We start from the raw sequence: 17,419 nt of genomic DNA on the forward strand, positions 1-17,419 counted from the left end.
ACGGACTGGCCATCCGACGCGCCCCCGACATCTGGCGCTGCCAGTCCTGGAGGCCCGTGCTGGTATCGACAGGGGTCTGCAGGTTTGCAGCCATGGAGCCCAGGGGGTTGTCGAACCCTGTCTGCGACAGTGCGACGCCAGCTCGCACATGGCCACTGGCGCCGATGCCCTCAGCGATGGCCTGCTGAGACTGGGCCATGGCCTGCAGAGACTGGGCCATGGCCTGCAGAGACTGGGCTATGGCCTGCTGAGACTGGGCCATGGCCTGCTGAGACTGGGCTATGGCGTTGAGCGCCTCTGCCATCTGGCGCTGGCACTGGCTCATGGCCTCCTGTGAGAGGGCAGCCATTTCCTGGGCCACAGACGCCGCCTGCACGGAAGGCCCCAGGCCTCGCAAACCGTTCCCCATGTCTGACACCGTCGCACCCATTGCCTCCACCGCGGACGCCACCCGTGCGGTGTCAGCCTGGGTGGCACGCATGACCGGGACCACTCCCAGCTCCTGGACGCGGGTGGACTCCTCCACCTGCGACCGCAGCCGCCGCAAGCCACCCGTCACCCTATTCGCTCGTCTCCGTGTCGGTGGTTGCATCGGATCTATGTGTGGGTGTGGTAACTGCAGGAACCCGGGATCCATCTGGGCGGCAGATGTTCGCTTGGCCTGGGCTGCCCTCCGACCGCCCGGTCCCTCTGCTGCTCCTACCTCCACCTGCTGTACCGGGACGGCTGTGTTGTGCGCACCAGTGAGTGTACCAGACGCCTCATCACTAAAGTGCCCAACCGTGGTGAGTGTTTCTGCGATGGTGGAGGGTGTTGGTGACAGCAGTGGCGTTGTGTCGTGCTCTTCGTCCCACTCTGAGTCCATGGCACTTTGGGGTGGGGGTTCGTCTCCACCCATCCACTCTGAGTCACTGTCCGGTATTTCGTCTTCCCGGGTAGATGTGTCCTGGGTAGTGCTGTCCCGGGTAGTGCTGTCCCGGGTAGTGGTGTCCCGGGTCGTGCTGTCCCGGGTCGTGCTGTCCCGGGTCGTGCTGTCCCGGGTCGTGCTGTCCCGGGTCGTGCTGTCCCGGGTCGTGCTGTCCCGGGTCGTGCTGTCCCGGGTCGTGCTGTCCCGGGTCGTGCTGTCCCGGGTCGTGCTGTCCCGGGTCGTGCTGTCCCGGGTCGTGGTGTCCCGGGTAGTGGTGTCCCGGGTAGGGGTGTCCTGGGTAGTGGTGTCCCGGGTAGGGGTGTCCTGGATAGTGGTGTCCTGGGTAGTGGTGTCCTGGCTCGGATGTGACGGGGGCCTGTGGCTGCCCCCCTCCTCGCTGGGTGGTGTCTCCCGCACGTGACGGGGGTGTCGTCTCCCTGTTGCTCCAGGTCTCTCCGTCTCCCGTGGTCTCCGAGGGGCATCCTGCGGGCGTCGCATGCTGGAGGGTTCGGGTCTCTCCGTCTCCCGTGGTCTCCGAGGGGCATCCCGCGGGCGTCGCATGCTGGAGGGTTCGGGTCTCTCCGTCTCCCGTGGTCTCCGAGGGGCATCCCGCGGGCGTCGCATGCTGGAGGGTTCGGGTCTCTCCGTCTCCCGTGGTCTCCGAGGGGCATCCTGCGGGCGTCGCATGCTGGAGGGTTCGGGTCTCTCCGTCTCCCGTGGTCTCCGAGGGGCATCCTGCGGGCGTCGCATGCTGGAGGGTTCGGGTCTCTCCGTCTCCCGTGGTCTCCGAGGGGCATCCTGCGGGCGTCGCATGCTGGAGGGTGCGGGTCTCTCCGTCTCCCGTGGTCTCCGAGGGGCATCCTGCGGGCGGTCTGCATCTGCGGGGATGGGTGCCTGGACGTTTGGTCCTGCGATACACAATGAAGCATGCATGGTTAGACATCAGGCAGTGATCAGGTGATACGGGAGAGGGGGATATAGGGGAGGGGGGATATGGGGACGGGCTGTTGGTGGCTCACTTGCTCGTGGGGCCCCGACCTCTGCATCAGCAACCTCCCGGTCCTCAGGTCCGCCAGCCAGTTCCAGGGCCCTTTCCTCGTGTACGGTCAGTGGCCTCTCATCAGCGGGCCCTCCTCCAGTCCTCACATGCTCCCTATTGTTGTGTGCGCGCTTCTCCTGGGGGGGGGGGGGGTGGTGGCAGGTTAGGGCTGGATTCACTTGGGGATATGGGGGATATGGGGGAGGGGGGATATGGGGGAGGGGGGATATGGGGGATATGGGGGAGGGGGGATTATGGGGGAGGGGGGAATATGGGGGATATGGTGGAGGGGGGATATGGGGGAGGGGGATATGGGGGAGATATGGGGGAGGGGGATATGGGGGATATGGGGGAGGGGGGATATGTGGGAGGGGGGATATGGGGAGGGGGGATATGGGGAATATGGGGGAGGGGGGATATGTGGGAGGGGGGATATGGGGGAGGGGGGGATATGGGGGATATGGGGGAGGGGGGATATGGGGGAGGGGGGATATGGGGGAGGGGGGATATGGGGGAGGGGGGATATGGGGGATATGGGGGATATGGGGGATATGGGGGACGCTCACCCTGCCTGCTCTGACGAGGTCGTTCACCTTCTTGTGGCACTGGGTGCCTGTCCGTGGTGTTAGGGCCACAGCGGTGACGGCCTCTGCCACCTCCCTCCACAGACGCCGGCTGTGGCGTGGGGCAACTCTGCGGCCGTGCCCGGGATACAGGGCGTCCCTCCTCTGCTCCACCGCATCCAGGAGCGCCTCCACATCGCGTGACTCGAACCTCGGGGCTGAGCGACGGCCAGCCATCAAGTCGGGTGTTGCGGTCGGCTGTTCCGGTCGGGTGGGGGGGAGCTGCGCGGCCTTATGAGCCGTCACGCCGTGCAGCGCGTATGACGCTGCACGGCGTGAACCACTGCGCAAGCGCGGATCCCGTTACGTCGCTGCTAGCCCATTTCGGGCCGCAGACTATCGGCCCATTTTTATGACGTGACGCAAGTGGGATTTGCGCCGTTTTTTGCGCCGATAACGGAGAATTTCGCCCATTATCTTTCTTTGCTTAGGCAGACAGCTCGAAAGTAACTTTTAAAAGGTCAAAGTCTGGCAATGAAACATGAAGAGAGAGAGAAAGCTAATCTTCAGCTAAACTCAAACTCAAAGTCAAAAGTGGACTAACATCACTGACACAGACTGTCAGACTGACAGAACCCCCAAAGACAATTACCTAAAAACTAAACACTAAAACCAAAAAACAACTGGAGACTAGAATCAAAGGCAAAAACTGACTAAACTGACAGAAAGACAACACAGCACAACACACCTTCAAAGACAATAAAACCACAGACAACACACGAAAAACTAAACTTAAAATGGCCGGGAGAACACTTTCATATCTGTCTTACGTCGTCTAATTACACCCCAATATAATCCTAATTGGTTTGGGTTAGACTCAAACACATTTGATTTGATGGCAAGCCGTCCATCTTCAATGTGCAACATCAGCTTTTCTGACCTAGCTGTTATCTGCATTGTGAACAATGGTGCCTTCATGTTGCTGTGTATTCAATCCCTTGACCTTGACAATTAGCACAAGACAGTGTCAAATTATCTTGCAACTGTGCTGTTTTAATGTCACACTGTCTTTGAAAATATGCATTTGCCAGAACAACGGACTTCAGTAAAAGTGAATTATGCTGTATAAATGGGTATTTAAAACTGGGGCTCAACATTTATGCTTAAACAGCTATCTTTTACCTATACTAGTTGTATTTGAAATACTTGGCTTCTACAGTAGGTCATAACAATCTGAACAGCCAACAGGGACACCCACCCACACCTTGGGCAGAGTTTTCCATTTATGAGACCAAGTGCGGTGGCTAGCTGTTCTGGCGGCATCCTTGCGCTGGACAGAATGGCAGGAACTCGCACCCAATTTCACATTTTGAAGGTCATTAATTATGCACAGGCAAGTATCAGGCCAATTCAGCTGATGGATCAGAAACTGATTTGTCTGCCCACCGTCAGCTGGCGAGCTTGAAGGTCCGGGTGCCATATTTAAGTGCCAGTCCCAGCATGTACATCTCACTCGCTCCAGCCCACTTGCCTTCAGCAAACTTGCAGAGATGTCTTCTGGCCACCTGAAGACAGCCAAAAGCTTCAGAAAGACAATACCCCACTTCACCCACCAGGCACTGAAGACTCTGATCAGAGGAGTGTGGGCACACGGACATGCCCTATATCCGAAGGGTGGTTCCAGGAAGCATACCAACCTCACATCTTCGGTCTGGGAAACCATTGCAAAGGAGGGCAACATAACCAGCAACCATGTCCGAAGCGCCATACAGTGCAGGAAGAGGATATATGGTCTCATCCGCTCCACCAGGGGGTAATTTATCTCTTAACTCCCTTCAGTATCCAATTCTTATCATGGCATTGTGTACTCAATGATTATTCTTGTAATGGATTGCACACATCCCATTAGCATGAGACACATAAAGTCAGGGGAGTGCCCCTTGAAGAAATGTTTTTGTCTTATCACATGGCTTCAGTGATGTCATTATGTGGGTGGAGCTGGGCTGTGGCTCTGGGAGTTGATTTTACTCTCGCTTTGAGTTTGAACTGGTTTTGTTCTGCACAGGTTGAAATAAGGGTTTTTTCTTTATCTGCATTTTAAAAAGCTGTTTCCAGACTGCTTGATAACATGAAGAAAAAAAAACGATTTTCTGGAAGAAATTCAAACCTGCTGTTTTGGGAAGGAAACAGGAGCATCCATATCAGGTATTGAGTGTTATGTGCTGGGCCACACCTTTGAAAAGGGTTTTCTGGTTTATGGGATCTTGTTATCATAAAATCGTAGAATTTACAGTGCAGCAGAAGGCCAATTTCTGCGGATGCTGGGATCTGAAACCAAAAAGAAAATGCTGGAAAATCTCAGCAGGTCTGGCAGCATCTGTAGGGAGAGAAAAGAGCTTTGAGAAAGGGTCATCTGGACTCGAAACATTAGCTCTTTTCTCTCCCTACAGATGCTGCCAGACCTGCTTAGATTTTCCAGCATTTTCTTTTTCATTTAGTTAACTAGGAGCAATTCTATGGGAGGTCAATCAATATTTTTAGAAAGTGAAAAATAGCCTGTACTTAAAAGGCTAACTGACATTTTAAAAAGGCTAACTGACATTTTAATAATGAATTATACTTTTTTAATTGTTTAGCATTATCACATTAATGCTGAGTAAAAGTATTAATATCAACTAAATATGAGATGGGTCACAATGGCAAACTGACTTTTATTTCATGTCAGGCTCACATATCACTATTTCATTGAGGCCCATTGTTTCTTCTAGTTATGTTATGAATTCCTGAATCTTTGCCCCTACAACAACACAATACAAAGTCAGGTCAAATCTGCAGATTCTTTTTCATATCCAGCTGATATTATTTTTCTTATTTTATTATTTTATCATTGTACTTTTTATTATTTTCTACTGCCGAGAATGGAATCAAATTAGAACTGAATAACAGTACGTCAACATTTGTTATTCAATTATCTAAGGTTGGAAATTACGCTGAGCAATGTTATCCGATGACCAATTCATCTCTTTGTTATTGTAAAGGAGGTGAAAATGTGTCCATTTTAAATGAGTTAACACCTTGTTAAAATTGTATTAAACATTCATACAATAGAAGAGTGGATGAATGTTGGAATTTATTTTCCCAACACCCGAATTTGCTAATGAGGATACAGCAAGACTCTGCAATCATAGATATAGAATTTACTTGCAGTGCGACCACCATTTATATGTACCAGCAGGTAAGTCTGTTGATAACTAAAGTCTCAACCATCCACTGCTGACGTGTTTCGCCCACCCACCAATGAAAAAGCAACCTGAAATGAGAAAGATTTTTTAATTGATTTACGGGATCTGGGCTTCGCTGGTTGAGCCAACATTTATTGCCCATCCCTAATTACCCTCCGTTTCAGAGGGCATTTGAGAATCAATCACATTGCTGTGGATCTGGAGTTACGTGAAGCCCAGAGCAGGTAAGGATGATAGATTTCCTTCCCTAAAGGACAGGAGTGAACCAGATGAGTTTCCTGACTTCAGTTGAAGGTTTTACATTGTATACAAATAGTAGAAGAACTCACTGAAAAGAACATTGCCAGAGATCCAGGACAGCCAACATAGTGGGATTCATTGCATTAAGGTTCGCCTTTATTAAGTTGCGTGCTGTCAAAAATGATTTGTTCCAAGGCTTTGGTACGATTTCCAACCTTAAAAATATGAAGAAATATACGTTACACAAAAGTTTGTCCAGTATTAGGTCATTAAAGGTAAAATTTCATAGATGCAGATATGAAAAAGATGAGAAATGTGTGTAAAAGTTGAATTTCATGAGTTAGTCTTTCTGGCATCAAAGCATTCATAAAAATCATTTTTTCAACCTCAGAGTCTATTGAGATTTTCAGGTAGGCACTGACCATTATAAAATTATTTCACACTGCGATAAAATTCTAAATCAACTTGAAATCTATACCACCAACATTCTGTTGCAAAGTTGCAGTTTAGCTGTTGTGTCAGTAAAACCACATGTATGGAATGGAATTTCACCGGAACTTATTTTTATACAGCACCAAACATCCCATGCTTCAGACAAACAGGATCAGGTGCGAAGCAGGAACAGGAAAATGATCAGCGATGATCAAAAGAGTAGCAAACAGGTAGGTTTTCAAGACCTTTCTGAGAAAAACAAAGCAGAAAGAATGAAGTGAAATGTTGCACCTGGATGCGAGAAAGGTAAAGTCGTCATAGTCCCAGATGACCATAGGCTGCTTTCCCCTTCGAGGTAGAGCTGACTGATGGTGATTTAACCGGAGGATCGCCACACCTCAGGCAAGGGGAAAGGCTGAGAAGGCGAGCCTTAATGAATAATGTCCTGGAAGCTGATTATTGATTCAACTGATTACTATATACAGAGGAGTAAAAAGTTAATTACCCATCATTTATACAGTCAGTCTTTGAATAATATGGTACTTGTACAGGTAGTGAGAATAAGCCTTTGTTGATTGCTTCTGGGAAAACTATGGGTCCTGAGACTGGGTTGCTAAATCATATATATTACAAGCACTTAACAACTTGTCACAGCAGTCCAGATTATTCAATAGCAGAAGTGATCTTCTGTTCTGTCAGTGCATAAAGTTTAAGAACTAGCCGCAACTAAGATTTTACTAAAACAGAACTGGCCACCCGCTAATGGCCCACCTCAAAAAAACTACACCAAAGCTGCAGAATTGGATCGATGTGATTGTAGCACATGAAGAATGCACAATCGCCGAGTACCAGCAAGGAAAATATAAAGAACAAAGAACAAAGAAAAGTACAGCACAGGAACAGGCCCTTCGGCCCTCCAAGCCTGCGGCGACCATGCTGCCCGTCTAAACAAAAATCTTCTACACTTTTGGGTTCCATATCCCTCTATTCCTAGCCTATTCATGTATTTGTCAAGATGCCCCTTAAACGTCACTATCGTTCCTGCTTCCACCACCTCCTCCAGCAGCGAGTTCCAGGCACCCACTTCCCTCTGTGTAAAAAATGTGCCTCGTACATCTCCTCTAAACTTTGCCCCTCGCACCTTAAACCTATGCCACCTAGTAATTGACCCCTCTACGCTGGGGAAAAGCCTCTGACTATCCACTCTGTCTATGCCCCTCGTAATATTGTAGACCTCTATCAGGTCGCCCCTCAACCTCCGTCGTTCCAGTGAGAACAAACCGAGTTTATTCAACCTCTCCTCATAGCTAATGCCCTCCATACCAGGCAACATCCTGGTAAATCTCTTCTGCACCCTCTCTAAACCCTCCACATCCTTCTGGTAGTGTGGCGACCAGAATTGAACACTAGACTCCAAGTGTGGCCTAACTAAGGTTCAATACAGCTGCAACATGACTTGCCAATTTTTATACTCAATACCCCAGCCAATGAAGGCAAACAGGCTGTATGCCTTCTTGACTACCTTCTCCATCTATGTTGACCCTTTCATTGACCTGTAGACCTGTACACCTAGATCTCTCTGACTGTCAATACTCTTGAGGGTTCTACCATTCACTGTATATTCCCTACCTGTATTAGACCTTCCAAAATGCATTACCTCACATTTGTCCGGATAAACTCTTAAATTATCTATCTCTTTTCTTCATTAAGCATCATCCACACAGCAAACATAATAAAGCAGCACCATTCAGGAGAGTTGGCAACTGTGGACAACCAATAACACCAGTTGTCTGACAAAGGTGCTGCATATTGCAGTTACATCTAGAAAGCAATGTCTGCTGCATGTACACAGCCATTCCAGCTTGCACACTTACTGATGTTATGAATTAAAATTTGACTTAGAGCTTCTCAGGAAGCGGCCTTTGACCTCCTTTGTGGGTTCTGTCCCTATAACGTAGCAAAAAATGCAATCAACCAACTTCTTAACTATCTGCTGCTTGGTTTGTCTCGCGTCTTTGCATCACAGGAAAATTACCTTTGTTGAGAACTCTCAAATTTTTCTGTACAGAAAACATCGGTGAGTTTAATGGGCAATAAATGTGGAAACATTAGAGTGAAAACAGCGCGGGAGCTGAGTGAGCCGGGACAGTGAAAACAGCGCGGGAGCTGAGTGAGCCGGGACTCTGAAAACAGTGCGGGAGCTGAGTGAGCCGGGACAGTGAAAACAGTGCGGCAGGTGAGTGAGCCGGGACAGTGAAAACAGCGCAGGAGCTGAGTGAGCCGGGACAGTGAAAACAGCGCGGGAGCCGAGTGAGCCGGGACAGTGAAAACAGCGCGGGAGCTGAGTGAGCCGGGACAGTGAAAACAGCGCGGGAGCTGAGTGAGCCGGGACAGTGAAAACAGCGCGGCAGGTGAGTGAGCCGGGACAGTGAAAACAGCGCGCGGGAGCTGAGTGAGCCGGGACAGTGAAAACAGCGCGGGAACTGAGTGAGCCGGGACAGTGAAAACAGCGCGGGAGGTGAGTGAGCCGGGACAATGAAAACAGCGCGGGAGCGGAATGAGCCGGGACAGTGAAAACAGCGCGAGAGGTGAGTGAGCCGGGACAGTGAAAACAGCGCGGGAGCTGAGTGAGCCGGGACTTTGAAAATAGCGTGGGAGCTGAGTGAGCCGGGACAGTGAAAACAGCGCGGGAGCTGAGTGAGCCGGGAGAGTGAAAACAGCGCGGGAGCTGAGTGAGCCGGGACAGTGAAAACAGCGCGGGAGCTGAGTGAGCCGGGAGAGTGAAAACAGCGCGGGAGGTGAGTGAGCCGGGACATTGAAAACAGCGCGGGAGATTTAAAAAGCGCGGGAGCTGCGAGTCGGAGCGGAGATTTTAAAAGATCGCGGCCTAGTTTCGGGAGCCGTTCGGAGGAGGAGGAGCAGCCTCTGTCAGGGAGAGAACCTGAGAACATCTAAGACACTCAGAAGGTAAGAAGGTAAGTAAGTGATTTTTACTCATTTTTACTTTTATACCTTTTTCAAATTGTGTGTGTCGGGGGGAAACTGAAGTGACATCACAGAAAAGCTGTGGCCTGAGTGGCTGGTTGGGAATCTACATTAAATTAAAAAAATTAAGCATTGGTAACTAATTAAACATAATTACTTAATTATAATTTAGAGGGGTATCTAAGCCAGAGATCGGAGAGTACTATATTTAGCTTTCGCATTTCTATTAGAAATCTAGTGCTAGGAAACAGATAGTTAACAGTAACTTTGAAAAAATGTTAAAAATATATATATATTTTTTAAAAAATTTTAATTTAAATTTTAATTAATTGACGTAATGTCAGTTAGAGGGGTGCAGTGCTCTGACTGTGAGATGTGGCAGATCCGGGAGGCTTCCAGCGTCCCGGATGGCTTCATCTGCAGAAAGTGCACCCAACTGGAGCTCCTCACAGACCGCATGGTTCGGTTGGAGCAGCAATTGGATGCACATAGGAGCATGCAGGTGGCGGAAAGCGTCATAGATCGCAGTTATATTAATGTGGTCACACCCAAGGTGCAGGCAGAGAAATGGGTGACCACCAGAAAGGGCAGGCAGTCAGTGCAGGAATCCCCTGTGGTTGTCCCCCTCTCGAACAGGTATACCCCTTTGGATACTGTCGGGGGGAAAGCCGATCAGGGGAAAACAGCAGCAGCCAGAGCAGTGGCACCACGGCTGGCTCTGATGTTCAGAAGGGAGGGTCAAAGCGCAGAAGAGCAATAGTAATAGGGGACTCTATAGTCAGGGGCACAGATAGGCGCTTCTGTGGACGTGAAAGAGACTCCAGGATGGTATGTTGCCTCCCTGGTGCCAGGGTCCAGGATGTCTCCGAACGGGTAGAGGGCATCCTGAAGGGGGAGGGCAAACAGGCAGAGGTCGTTGTACATATTGGTACTAACGACATAGGCAAGAAGGGGCATGAGGTCCTGCAGCAGGAGTTCAGGGAGCTAGGCAGAAAGTTAAAAGACGGGACCTCTAGGGTTGTAATCTCGGGATTACTCCCTGTGCCACGTGCCAGTGAGGCTAGAAATAGGAAGATAGAGCAGCTAAACACGTGGCTAAAAAGCTGGTGTAGGAGGGAGGGTTTCCGTTATCTGGACCACAGGGAGCTCTTCCGGGGCAGGTGTGACCTATAGAAGGACGGGTTGCATCTAAACCGGAGAGGCATAAATATCCTGGCCGCGAGGTTTGCTAGTGTCACACGGGAGGGTTTAAACTAGTATGGCAGGGGGGTGGGCACGGGAGCAATAGGTCAGAAGGTGAGAGCATTGAGGGAGAACTAGGGACTAGGGACAGTGGGGCTCTGAGGCAGAGCAGACAGGGAGAAGTTGCTGAACACAGCGGGTCTGGTGGCCTGAAGTGCATATGTTTTAATGCAAGAAGTATTACGGGTAAGGCAGATGAACTTAGAGCTTGGATTAGTACTTGGAACTATGATGTTGTTGCCATTACAGAGACCTGGTTCAGGGAAGGGCAGGATTGGCAGCTAAACGTTCCAGGGTTTAGATGTTTCAGGCGGGATAGAGGGGGATGTAAAAGGGGAGGCGGAGTTGCGCTACTGGTTCGGGAGAATATCACAGCTGTACTGCGGGAGGACACCTCAGAGGGCAGTGAGGTTATATGGGTAGAGATCAGGAATAAGAAGGGTGCAGTCACAATGTTGGTTTACTACAGGCCTCCCAACAGCCAGCGGGAGATAGAGGAGCAGATAGGTAGACAGATTTTGGAAAAGAGTAAAAACAACAGGGTTGTGGTGATGGGAGACTTCAACTTCCCCAATATTGACTGGGACTCACTTAGTGCCAGGGGCTTAGACGGGGCGGAGTTTGTAAGGAGCATCCAGGAGGGCTTCTTAAAACAATATGTAGACAGTCCAACTAGGGAAGGGGCGGTACTGGACCTGGTATTGGGGAATGAGCCCGGCCAGGTGGTCGATGTTTCAGTAGGGGAGCATTTCGGTAACAGTGACCACAATTCGGTAAGTTTTAAAGTACTGGTGGACAAGGATAAGAGTGGTCCTAGGATGAATGTGCTAAATTGGGGGAAGGCTAATTATAACAATATTAGGCGGGAACTGAAGAACATAGATTGGGGGCGGATGTTTGAGGGCAAATCAACATCTGACATGTGGGAGGCTTTCAAGTGTCAGTTGAAAGGAATTCAGGACCGGCATGCTCCTGTGAGGAAGAAGGATAAATACGGCAATTTTCAGGAACCTTGGATAACGAGAGATATTGTAGGCCTCATCAAAAAGAAAAAGGAGGCATTTGTCAGGGCTAAAAGGCTGGGAACAGACGAAGCCTGCGTGGAATATAAGGAAAGTAGGAAGGAACTTAAGCAAGGAGTCAGGAGGGCTAGAAGGGGTCACGAAAAGTCATTGGCAAATAGGGTTAAGGAAAATCCCAAGGCTTTTTACACGTACATAAAAAGCCAAAGGGTAGCCAGGGAAAGGGTTGGCCCACTGAAGGATAGGCAAGGGAATCTATGTGTGGAGCCAGAGGAAATGGGCGAGGTACTAAATGAATACTTTGCATCAGTATTGACCAAAGAGAAGAAATTGGTAGATGTGGAGTCTGGAGAAGGGTGTGTAGATTGCCTGGGTCACATTGAGATCCAAAAAGACGAGGTGTTGGGTGTCTTAAAAAATATTAAGGTAGATAAGTCCCCAGGGCCTGATGGGATCTACCCCAGAATACTGAAGGAGGCTGGAGAGGAAATTGCTGAGGCCTTGACAGAAATCTTTGGATCCTCACTGTCTTCAGGGGATGTCCCGGAGGACTGGAGAATAGCCAATGTTGTTCCTCTGTTTAAGAAGGGTAGCAAGGATAATCCCGGGAACTACAGGCCGGTGAGCCTTACTTCAGTGGTAGGGAAATTACTGGAGAGAATTCTTCGAGACAGGATCTACTCCCATTTGGAAGCAAATGGACGTATTAGTGAGAGGCAGCACGGTTTTGTGAAGGGAAGGTCGTGTCTCACTAACTTGATAGAGTTTTTCGAGGAGGTCACTAAGATGATTGATGCAGGTAGGGCAGTGGATGTTGTCTATATGGACTTCAGTAAGGCCTTTGACAAGGTCCCTCATGGTAGACTAGTACAAAAGGTGAAGTCACACGGGATCAGGGGTGAGCTGGCAAGGTGGATACAGAACTGGCTAGGTCATAGAAGGCAGAGAGTAGCAATGGAAGGATGCTTTTCTAATTGGAGGGCTGTGACCAGTGGTGTTCCACAGGGATCAGTGCTGGGACCTTTGCTCTTTGTAGTATATATAAATGATTTGGAGGAAAATGTAACTGGTCTGATTAGTAAGTTTGCAGACGACACAAAGGTTAGTGGAATTGCGGATAGCGATGAGGACTGTCAGAGGATACAGCAGGATTTAGATTGTTTGGAGGCTTGGGCGGAGAGATGGCAGATGGGGTTTAATCCGGACAAATGTGAGGTAATGCATTTTGGAAGGTCTAATGCAGGTAGGGAATATACAGTGAATGGTAGAACCCTTCAAATGGGGTGCAGCCAAGCCCGAGGGAAACTGTAGCTCATGTACCAGCTCCCAGGAGGGCAATATTGCAGACAATTTCTGCTACATGGGACTCAGGTGAGAATTTTAGTGAGGCAACATGCTGATGATGAATCACAGATCCTGGAACATTGGCAGACCTTCCAGACAGCTTTGTCACGGTCAAGAAACATGGGCAGCACGGTAGCACAGTGATTAGCACAGTTGCTTCACAGCTCCAGGGTCCCAGGTTCGATTCCCGGTCACAGTCTGTGCGGAGTCTGCACGTTCTCCCTGTGCCTGCGTGGGTTTCCTCCAGGTGCTCCGGTTTCCTCCCACAGTCCAAAGATGTGCAGGTTAGGTTTTTTGGCCATGCTCAATTGCCCTTAGTGTCCAAAAAGGATTATTGGGTTACGGGGATAGGGTGGAGGCTTAGGTGTGGTGCACTTTCCAAGGGCTGGTGCAACTCGATAGGCCGAATGGCCTCCTTCTGCACCTTAAATTCTATGATTCTATGAAAGAGTCCAGTTCCAAAAATTCAAAAATCATCATGAAGCACGTGGGACTCTTCCTTTCCACCATGGGAGTGGTGGCCAACTTCATAACAGCACAAGTGGACCCAATAATGATGCAAAGTTGGTTCTTTCCAATACAACACCAACAGAAGCCACCCAATGTATTATTGCTAATGTGGGAACTCTGATACTAGCAACAAGATCCATTTGGGCTCAAGCTTCTACATCACTGCTATGGATTCAATGCTCAAAGGGGCATGCAGGTACTCGCAGCCAACATGTACTCCAATGGATTACAAGAATTGCTGAGGTGCTGCCCCATATAAGGAGAAGTATAATTGTGGAGTTACTGGTCCCTAACTAGGTTGTATTAGTACATTCTGATGTGGGGGTCTTAGATGGATGTAATGTCAGAGGATGATCCATAAAAGCCATAGTTTTCTAGAAACCAGAACTTCAGCAGGCACTCTCAGACAGCCCATCCAGAGCAAAGGACTTAAGAATGTATCGCCTTGCCATCTTCTCGTCCTCCTCCCAAGGTGACCTCAAGATTCCTCGTGGCAATGGCTATGCCCTCACAAAGGCAATATCACAAAGGTGCAGCAGACTATCACAAATTTGATTTTGGAGTGTGCATTGGCGTGCTCCCTTACGCTGCCCAGGCATTGGAGCATTGATTGAGTATGAAGATTGGCTGTTCCTAGTGATTCCATGGTTCTCATTACAAATAATTATCCTTGCATGACCAGGTGAGAGCGGTGTCATTAGCCAGGTATACCTTTGTATCGCCTTTGTCCCTGAGAAGTCACCCTCTGGTTCTCCATGAATACCAGACGATGACAGAAAATGTTCACTGCCTCACAATGAAAGGATTACCACTTTAAGTGCCAGGATGGCAGGCATTCACGAACATGATGTTTTGTGCATGATGGACCAGTAGCTGCACACCGATAAAATGTTAGACATTCGGGTTCTTATACCTTTCCCTTTTGACATGGGGATGCCTACAAAGCCATGTTTGTATAGTCCATTGACACGGGGATGCCTGCAAAGCCATGTTTTTATAGTCCATTATGTCCAACATGAATCGATCTATCCTGACAAAGTGACATTCCCTCTCATTCTGTTGAGGTATTCAGCTCTCCTGATATAACTTTCAAGATGCATCAATGGATGGTGCACTAGGAAAATCAACATTGACTATGACTACCTGGGAAGATCAGGATGCTTTAAAATTCAATACCACTGTCACCTTACAGCCACTGGCAGCACCATGCTTTCCAGCTCCAGCTAAGGTTGAAGATGGTGGCACCGTTCTGTGACCAACTTCTTGCAGAACTATAGTTTTCCCAGGCATTGCTTTTGGATGAGGTTGAAATAGGAGAAATGTTCTTGACAACCCCTATATCTCAGGACTCAGGCCTAATATTCACACAATCAACTTCACACATCGTCCAATAATTTCAGCCTCACACCCACCTCTAGGTGCCTCCACGTACTGCCAGTTATTCAGCTCTGCCAGGCATATCAACCAGAGACAATGTGTCAAAATATTGGAGTAAAAGGAAGATAAGGGTTGAGTAAAATAAAGATTAAAAATAAAATTTGGATAAAATGAAGAGGTGAATGGGATTGATAGGAGTATCTGTTTGAAAGGGTTCTTTATTATAATAATCTTTAATGTCACAAATGGGCTTACATTGACACTGCAATGAAGTTACTGTGAAATGCCCCTAGTTGCCACACTCCGGCACCTGTTCGGGTACACAGAATTCAGAATGCCCAAATTACCTAACAGCATGTCTTTCGGGACATGTGGGACGAAACCGGAGCACCTGGAGGAAACCCTCACAGACACGGGGAGAACGTGCAGACTCCACACAGACAGTGAACAAAGCCAGAAATCGAACCCGGGCCCCAGGCGCTGTGAAGCAACAGTGCTAACCATTGTTCTACCGTGCCGCCATAATTTATACGCAAATTAGCACAGAAGCAGGAATACCTATGGCGGGTATGAACCTCAATGCAGAATCTTTCTCCTCCATCTTAACAAAGCTTCCTTTCGCTGCAACTTTCACTCTATTTCCTGATCATGTTGCAGATCCAGAGGCATTGCAACCACAGCCCCATATCTCATGTAGGTCTGGCCCTCCAGAATCAATGCAGCTGCTCACCCCAAAACCGCCAAAAGTAAGCCAGAAGACATCAACTAACTCTTCAAAGAGTAAATTAAAGCACCTTACCAGCAAGGTGGATGTTTGGTTATCACCAACCTCTCACCCTCCACCCCATCTCATTGGTACCTGACAGACTGATCCCGGTACCAACCCTCAGATCCCAATTACCTGGTTGGGAGAGCGTCGCTTCCTCTTTTTCCAGCTGCAGTCCCAGCAATGGCCACTGCTCCTGTTGGCACTGCTGAGCAGCCAGCTCTCCACTTGGCTGGCAACCATGCAAGCTAAGTAGTCATCCTATAAAGGGATAGCAGCCCCAATGCAACCAATTAATTGCCTGACCCCTTAAAATGTGGACCTGGGGTCACCCCCAACTTTCAGGCTCATTGTTAGGATCCCTACGAAGGCTATTCAATTCTGACCATAGTGTGAGACAACCCTAGAGAGAAAAAGTGTGGAAAATAAGCTGAAAGACACAAGCTGAACTAAAGAATAGGAGAAATACACAAGAAAAGGGTAGTTTAAAGAAATATTTATTTATATTCCTAAGAAATGCATGGACTATCAAATAATAATCTTTGCATGTATGATACCTTATAGCACAGATATGCAAGTTGAACTGCCGTAATGAGTAGGTAAAAATGTAAGCAACACATATTCTTGTCACCAAGTTCTACTTATCCTTCCTGCAGTCACACACAAATAAAATAAACTTTGAATAATTTCACTTCATATAATCCTTCTTACTCTGCACGGTGAACGGGGAGTTCTTTCTTGACTTCCTCTTTCTCTCTGGGATCTCTTAAAACAAAGTCCACTGAAAATGGGAGAAATATATTTGTAAATGATTTCCAAATATTCTAATTGCCATTTTCATATCAATGTTCTCACAAACTTAGCCAACTGCTGCATAACATACAATTCATTGTTTTTGTGCTATTCTTGAACTAGCATTTCTAGAAATCACTGTAAGCAGCACAATATATTTGGAATGCATATCATTTATTAGAAAATTTAGAAAGAGAAAGGGTACAAGTCTTCAAACATACAACATAAAATGGGAAATTAAATATTTTGGACGTTGATGTTTCCATCAGAAATGGCTCTCTTTATCTTCGGTTTCAATTTCAGATTTGCACATTTGCTGATGTAAAAGATCTATTATCGGAGAATCTCCATTTATTTTGTCTCTTAAGGGGAGTTGAGTAGACTTGGATAAAGGTTAAAACAACTGATGTGAAAAGCAAAATTTCCCACATACTATTGGCAGAAATCATATGTGCTTGACATGAGTGTCAGTAGTTATCTTTATAAACTTCATTTTCATAACTAGATATTTATCCAACTACTTTTTAAAAAGAATTAATTTCTAAAGAAAAAAAAACCGGCTGAATTTTTCCACAAGGTATCGCCACTGAAACCAAAAATGGGACCTGGCCCCGCACTGGCAGGCAGTGGGCCCTGGATAACATTTTACCAATGGCTGCAAATTAAGAGGCTACTGCCTCAACCAACGTCCAATTGAGGACTGGTGTCTACTTCCCAGAGCTGCCAGCCCAATCAGCCTTGGGGCTGTCCAGGATCCTGAAGCAGCCACAAAGGAGGGCCCGCCACCCTGAGAAGCAACATGGTGACGGCCCATTCTGATACCAATAAAATACTGACAGGAGCAGGAAGGTGCCTTCAATTGGCACAAGTGGCCACCTGGTGGGCGGCCATGCTGCAAAGGTTTCTGCTGCTGGTAATTTGCAATAGCAGCAGGAAAATGTCGGGCTCCATGACTGAT

At 48.1% G+C, this 17,419-nt stretch overlaps 1 protein-coding gene across 1 annotated transcript in view; it reads right to left on the reverse strand.

Annotated features, from left to right (window-relative positions):
• dnah7 (dynein, axonemal, heavy chain 7) overlaps positions 1-17,419 on the reverse strand; it is a 570,689-nt gene that overhangs the window by 496,510 nt on the left and 56,760 nt on the right. Inside the window, exons 7-8 of the mRNA XM_072478629.1 lie at positions 16,381-16,450; positions 6,081-6,206 (exon numbers count right to left, since the gene is read on the reverse strand). Coding sequence (XP_072334730.1) covers positions 6,081-6,206; positions 16,381-16,450 — 196 coding nt within the window. The remainder of the gene's footprint in view (positions 1-6,080; positions 6,207-16,380; positions 16,451-17,419) is intronic.

This window comes from Scyliorhinus torazame, chromosome 2, assembly GCF_047496885.1.
Source record: "Scyliorhinus torazame isolate Kashiwa2021f chromosome 2, sScyTor2.1, whole genome shotgun sequence".
In the NCBI taxonomy this organism is placed as follows: domain Eukaryota; kingdom Metazoa; phylum Chordata; class Chondrichthyes; order Carcharhiniformes; family Scyliorhinidae; genus Scyliorhinus; species Scyliorhinus torazame.